Source organism: Pristiophorus japonicus, unplaced genomic scaffold, assembly GCF_044704955.1.
Source record: "Pristiophorus japonicus isolate sPriJap1 unplaced genomic scaffold, sPriJap1.hap1 HAP1_SCAFFOLD_979, whole genome shotgun sequence".
NCBI lineage: Eukaryota > Metazoa > Chordata > Chondrichthyes > Pristiophoridae > Pristiophorus > Pristiophorus japonicus.
In genome coordinates, this window is record NW_027254908.1 from 102,257 (window position 1) to 109,210 (window position 6,954).

At 62.0% G+C, this 6,954-nt stretch overlaps 1 protein-coding gene across 1 annotated transcript in view; it reads right to left on the reverse strand.

Moving 5' to 3' along the window:
• Window positions 1–805: 805 nt before the first annotated feature.
• Window positions 806–6,954, reverse strand: part of LOC139258429 (interferon regulatory factor 8-like) — a 32,258-nt gene continuing 26,109 nt past the window's right edge. The window contains exon 7 of the mRNA XM_070874780.1: window positions 806–3,212. Within this exon, the coding sequence (XP_070730881.1) occupies window positions 3,045–3,212 (168 nt within the window). The 3' untranslated portion in view covers window positions 806–3,044. The remainder of the gene's footprint in view (window positions 3,213–6,954) is intronic.

The following is a 6,954-nucleotide window of genomic DNA, read 5'->3' on the forward strand; positions in this document are numbered from 1 at the left end:
GTGTTCGGTCACCTGTGGTGGAGTAAACTCTACATCGTGTTCTTCCTCTGCTTCTTCTATGGGGTTGCTGAACCTCCTTTTAGTTTGTTCCACATGTTTGCGGCAGATTTGTCCATTGGTAAGTTTAACAACCAGAATCCTATTCCCTTCTTTGGCAATCACAGTGCCTGCGAGCCATTTGGGCCCTGCAGCGGCAATCTGGATCGACTGGGCCTTTATTCACTGGAGTTTAGAAGGATGAGAGGGGATCTCATAGAAATGTATAAAATTCTGACGGGACTGGACAGGTTCGATGCAGGAAGTATGTTCCCGATGTTGGGGAAGTCCAGAACCAGGGGACACAGTCTTAGGATAAGGGGTCGGCCATTTAGGACCGAGATGAGGAGAAACTTCTTCACTCAGAGAGTTGTTAACCTGTGGAATTCCCTGCCGCAGAGAGTTGTTGAGGCCAGTTCATTGGATATATTCAAGCGGGAGTTAGATATGGCCCTTAAGGCTAAAGGGATCAAGGGGTATGGAGAGAAAGCAGGAAAGGGGTACTGAGGGAATGATCAGCCATGATCTTACTGAATGGTGGTGCAGGCTCGAAGGGCCGAATGGCCTACTCCTGCACCTATTTTCTATGTTTCTATGAGGGAGGTGAGAGGAAGGGCCGGTTCACTCTGGGCTGTGATGCCCATTGTGGCTCACTCAGTGAGGGGTGGGCTACCAGGGAGCAGTCAGGGCCCGTGGATCCCGTACCCCTCCCCACGGGCAGTCAGGGCCTTTGGGAGAGGAAGACAACAAAATAAATAGGCACGAGATAAAGATTGAAAAGTCCTTTAATATTTTATGAGGAAATTCTTGACAGGTTTGAAAACACAGACCGTTTCATTCACATTATATTCATCCCCAAGGACACTTGGTCCTCATACACCCTATCCCCCCCGAGACCCGCTTCACAGAGGGTGTCTCAATCGACCCGGAGGAGGGCAGGAACTCCAGGGGAGGGCCCAGGCCTGTAGCAGGGCTAGGCCCAAAGGACAAAGGGTATGGGTCAAGGGTCAGGGGCCAATCCCAGCGAGACTGGGAGTGGGGGAGGAGGAGGAGGGAAGGAGAGGACTGAGTCAGGTTCTGTGAGGAAGGAGCGAGGAGAAGGCAGAGATAGAGGGAGGGAGGGAGGGGCAGAGGATGGGTGGTCAGATTCTGCAAGAGCCAGGGGCCTGGGAGAGGGGGCGAGAGGGAGGGACGGAGGGAGAGGAAGCGAGATGGAGGGACGGAGAGAGGGGAAGGGAGAGAGATGGAGGGAGAGAGAGAGATGGAGGGAGGGAGAGGGAGAGAGAGAGATGGAGGGAGGGAGAGGGAGAGAGAGGGAGAAGGAGAGAGATGGAGGGAGGGAGGGAAGCAGGCGGAGAGATGGAGGGAGGGAGAGGGGGAATGGGAGAGAAATGGAGAGAGGGAGGGAGACAGATGGAAGGAAGGAGAGAGATGGAGGGAGAGAGAGACGGAGGGAGAGAGAGACGGAGGGAGAGAGAGAGACGGAGGGAGAGAGACGAAGGGAGGGAAGGAGGGCGAGAGATGGAGGGAGGGAGAGAGATAGAGAGAGGGAGAGAGGGACAGGAGAGAGATGGAGAGAGGGAGAGAGAATAGAGAAAGGGAGAGAGATGGAGGGAGGGAGAGAGATAGAGAGAGGGAGAGAGGGACAGGAGAGAGATGGAGAGAGATGGAGGGAGGGAGAGAGACGGAGGAAGGGAGAGGGAGGGAGGGAAAGAGATAGAGAGAGGGAGAGAGGGACAGGAGAGAGATAGAGGGAGGGAGAGAGATGGAGGGAGGGAGAGAGACGGAGGGAGGGAAGGAGGGAGGGAGATGGAGGGAGGGAGAGAGATGGAGAGAGGGACAGGAGAGAGATGGAGAGAGGGAGAGAGATGGAGGGAGGGAGAGAGATGAAGGGAGGGAGAGAGACGGAGGGAGGGAGAGAGATGGAGGGAGGGAGAGAGACAGAGGGAGGGAGGGAAGGAGGGAGGGAGATGGAGGGAGGGAGAGAGAGGGAGAGGAGAGAGATGGAGGGAGAGAGAGGGAAGGAGAGAGAGGGAAGGAGAGAGGGAGAGAGGGAGAGGAGAGAGATGGAGAGAGGGACAGGAGAGAGATGGAGAGAGGGAGAGAGATGGAGGGAGGGAGAGAGATGAAGGGAGGGAGAGAGACGGAGGGAGGGAGAGAGATGGAGGGAGGGAGAGACAGAGGGAGGGAGGGAGGGAGATGGAGGGAGGGAGAGAGAGGGAGAGGAGAGAGATGGAGGGAGAGAGAGGGAAGGAGGGAGGGAGAGGAGAGAGATGGAGAGAGGGATGGGAGAGGGGGAGCGATGGAAGGGATGGGTGGGGCTCTGGTTGTGCGAGAGCCATGGCGAGGGGGGTTAAGAAAACTAAGAGAGGGAATGTTCTCGAAGTTGGCGCAGTGGCATGGAGCACTGAGCCGCAGGGACAGGACTCACAGCGAGCTGTCAGTAAGTTATTGTTAAACGTCGGATGTGGGTGTGAAGATCCAGTCACAGAAAGCTAGCCCACAGGTACAACAAATAATTACACCGGCCAATGAAACGTTGGCCTCTAAGTCGAGGGCTGGGATATGCAGGGGGTGGAGGTGATGCTTCAGCTGCACACACCTCTGGTTAGGCCCCATCTGGAGAACCACGTTCGGTTCTGGGCGAGGGCACCCGGATCGCCCCCCCCCCACCCACCCCCTCCTCGGGGTGAAAGGTCATGCCTACAAGCTGAGGGGGTGGCTAAACAATTGAAAAACATCGTTTCCGTCCCACCGCGGTTTCCACGGCGATGAAGAAACTCCCCTGTCGTCACGGCGACGGGCCTATTTACGAAGGTGATGGGGGGAGGGCAGGGCAGGATGTCGGCCATCTTGAAGATTTTCGAACACGATTACATTTTGGGTTCCCCTTCCCCCCCCACCCCCCCCCCACCCGTCGGCCCGCCATTCTACCGCGGGAAGCGGCGTCCTTGGCGAGGGACCGGGGATGGGGTTGGGGGGTCCGGGCCGTGCGGTCCTCCTCCCGGTTACGAGATGCCGTACAGGCTGGAGGTGACCTCCCGGATGGCGTTGGTGAAGCGATCGCTGAAATTGTCGTTGAGGAGGAGGAAGGAGGTCCGGATGTCCAGCTCCCGGTCCAGCAGCTGCTTGGCGGCGACTTGGTGGATCTGGACAATGGGGAGAAAACGAGAAGGTCAAGGGGGTGGGGGGGGGGGGGGGAAGGTGAGGGCGGAAGGTCATGGGAGGGGTCACCGAGGGGGATTCTGGGAGGACAAGGGGACGGTGGGGGCGGGAATCACAACAGTGCGAGGATACTGCCCACCTGATCTGGCCACGGGACAGAGTCCCGTCTGTACCGCCTGTAAGAACATAACATAAGAACTAGGAGCAGGAGTCGGCCATTCGGCCCCTCGAGCCTGCTCCGCCATTCAATAAGATCACGGCTGATCTCCGACCTCAACCCCACTTTCCTGCACTGTCCCCATATCCCTCGATTCTCTTAATTTCCAAAAAACTACCGATCTCGGCCTTGGATATACTCAAAGACTGAGCCCCCACAGCCCTCTGGGGCAGAGAGTTCCAAAGATTCACCCCCCTCTGAGTGAAGAAGTTTCTCCTCATCTCAGTCCTAAATGGCCGACCCCTTATCCTGAGACTGTGTGACCCCTGGTTCTAGACTCCCCAGCCCCGGGGGGGGGAAACACCCTCCCTGCATCTACCCTGTGCAAGAGGGGTTGTCTGGAGTGAGCTGTGTGACCCTGGGGTAGGGGGGGGTGTCAGTGTTGGAGGGACAAGAGGACTATCCTTTCCACATCCACTGAGATGCACAGCGCTCTGGGAGTGTTTGATGGGACAGTGAGCAGATAACACTTCGCACCCATTCCATGGACACTGACCCCTTGCTCCCCCCGACTGGATCGGAAGCCAAATTACGGTGCGATGCGGCTGTTTTCCCCTCTCTCGTCTCCTTTTCCCTCGGAGAATCTCATTGGTTCCCTCGGCAGAGCCAATGGGGTGTCCGGGCAATTAGGGGGCAGTGTGATGTATGCACCGGTGAGCATGCTCGCAGGTTTGTAGAGCTGTTGCGGTGGGAGGGGCTTCGACAGTCACGTGATGTCCACGCCGCTCAATAAAACCCCAGCCAGTTGGGTTCGGGGGAATCCACGATGGGGCAGCTGGTTGTGAGCCCGGTGGATGGACTGGTAACGTGTCGTGTGAGCGTTAATCCTTTGCCAATAAAATTGTTGGTGGCCCTCCCTCCTCGCCCGTCAGCCCGGATGGCCGACAGGGCATTCCGGCATGGGGAGGCATCACAGCCGAGTCAGAGTCGCAGGTTTCCCGGCAGGAGTCACCCCGAGCAACACGGGCCCGGGGAGTGGGGGCGCGATGGATCCCTGGGATCTTCCTGTTCTCTGTGTGCCTCAGTACCGTGTTGACGTGTAGACTGAGGCACTGGGGGAAGTGTATCACTGATGTAATGCAACTCCTGGCCTACGGACAATAAACGCTCATGCGTCATGGTCACACAGCACCGTCCTTGTAGCGCGTGCTTGTTAGTGGTCTCTGCGTCAAGGTACCACCGGGATGGGTGGGGTGGGAGATGGTGGCGAGGGAGGTGGACCTGGCCATTTTGTCTCCCAATAGGGAGACCTTGTTGGCCAGACCTTCTCCTCACCCACCGCGGGGTTGATGCAGCTCCCCTCTTGTTCACATGGTTCACCCCGAGCCCATGACATCACAGCCTGGAGAACCAATGGCGCGAGGAGAATGGCCTGAGGTCGGGTGGAAGGGACCATTAATAATCCCGGGGAGAGGGGTCCGATTTGGAGTCAGTCAACATTGAGCCAAGGCGCGTCATTATGAGGTGTGGCGAGGGGTGGGATGTAAGGGTGGGGTGTGGGGGAGGGGAGGGGGTGGGTGTGTGGGGGAGGGGGTATGGGTTGTGGGGGGAGGGGAGGGGGTGGGTGTGTGGGAGGGGGTATGGGCTGTGGGGGGAGGGGAGGGGGTATGGGTTGTGGGGGGAGGGGAGGGGGAGGGGGAGGGGGTGTGGGACGGGGGAGCGGGTGTAGGGTGGGGGAGGGGGTGTGGGTGTAGGGTGGGGAAGAGGTGTAGGGTGGGGAGGGGGTGTAGGGGGAGGGGGTGTAGGGGGAGGGGGTGTGGGGGAGGGAGAGGGGGTGTAGGGTGGAGAGGGGGTGTAGGGTGGGGAGGGGGTGTAGGGTGGGGGAGGGGTTGTGGGGGGAGGAGGTGTGGGGGAGGGGGAGGGGGTGAAGGATGGGGAAGAGGTGTAGGGTGGGGAGGGGGTGTAGGGGGAGGGGGTGTGGGGAGGGAGAGGGGATGTAGGGTGGGGAGGGGGTGTGGGGGAGGGGTTGTGGGGGAGGGGGTGTAGGGTGGGGAGGGGTGTGGTGGGAGGGGGTGTGGGAGGAGGGGGAGGGGGTGTAGGGTGAGGAGGGGTTGTGGGGGAGGGGTGTGGGAGGAGGAGGTGGTGTAGGGTGGGGGACGGGGTGTGGGAGGGGGAGGGTTGTGGGGGGAGGGGGAGGGGATGTAGAGTGGGGGAGGGAGTGTGGGGGGAGGGGTGTGGGGGAGTGGGAGGGGTGTGGGGGGAGGGGGTGTGGGGGAAGGGGGAGGGGGTGAAGGATGGGGAAGAGGTGTAGGGTGGGGAGGGGGTGTAGGGGGAGGGGGTGTGGGGGAGGGAGAGGGGATGTAGGGTGGGGAGGGGGTGTGGGGGAGGGGTTGTGGGGGGAGGGGGTGTAGGGTGGGGAGGGGTGTGGTGGGAGGGGGTGTGGGAGGGAGGGGGAGGGGGTGTAGGGTGAGAAGGGGTTGTGGGGGGAGGGGGTGTGGGAGGAGGAGGTGGTGTAGGGTGGGGGACGGGGTGTGGGAGGGGGAGGGTTGTGGGGGGAGGGGGAGGGGATGTAGAGTGGGGAGGGAGTGTGGGGGGAGGGGTGTGGGGGGAGTGGGAGGGGTGTGGGGGGAGGGGGTGTGGGGAAGGGGGAGGGGGGTGTAGGGTGGGGAGGAGTTGTGGGGGGAGGGGGTGTGGGAGGAGGAGGGGGTGTAGGGTGGGGGAGGGGGTGGGGGAGGGGGTGTAGGGGAGGGGAGGGGTGTGGGGGGAGGGGTGTGGGGGAAGGGGGAGGGGGTGTAGGGTGGGGAGGGGGTGAGGGGAGGGGAGGGGTGTGGGGGGAGGGGTGTGGGGAAGGGGGAGGGGTGTGGGGGGAGGGGGTGTGGGGGAGGGGGAGGGGGTGAAGGATGGGGAAGAGGTGTAGGGTGGGAGAGGGTGTAGGGGGAGGGGGTGTGGGGGAGGGAGAGGGGGTGTAGGGTGGGGGAGGGGGTGTGGGGGAGGGGTTGTGGGGGAGGGGGTGTAGGGTGGGGAGGGGTGTGGTGGAGGGGGTGTGGGAGGGGGAGGGGTTGTGGGGGGAGGGGGAGGGGGTGTAGGGTGGGGGAGGGGTTGTGGGGGGAGGGGTGTGGGAGGAGGAGGAGGGGTGTAGGGTGGGGAGGGGTTGTGGGGGGAGGGGTGTGGGAGGAGGGGGAGGGGGTGTAGGGTAGGGAGGGGTTGTGGGGGGAGGGGTGTGGGAGGAGGAGGTGGTGTAGGGTGGGGGACGGGGTGTGGGTTGGGGAGGGGTTGGGGGGGGAGGGGGAGGGGGTGAAGGATGGGGAAGAGGTGTAGGGTGGGGAGGGGGTGTGGGGGAGGGTTGTGGGGGAGGGGGTGTAGGGTGGGGAGGGGTGTGGTGGGAGGGGTGGTGGGAGGGGAGGGGTTGTGGGGGGAGGGGGAGGGGGTGTAGGGTGGGGAGGGGTTGTGGGGGGAGGGGTGGGGAGGAGGGGGAGGGGGTGTAGGGGTGGGGAGGGGTGTGGGGGGAGGGAGTTGGGGGGGAGGGGGAGGGGGGTGTAGGGTAGGGAGGGGGTTGTGGTGGGAAGGGTGGGGAGGAGGAGATGGTGTGGGTGGGG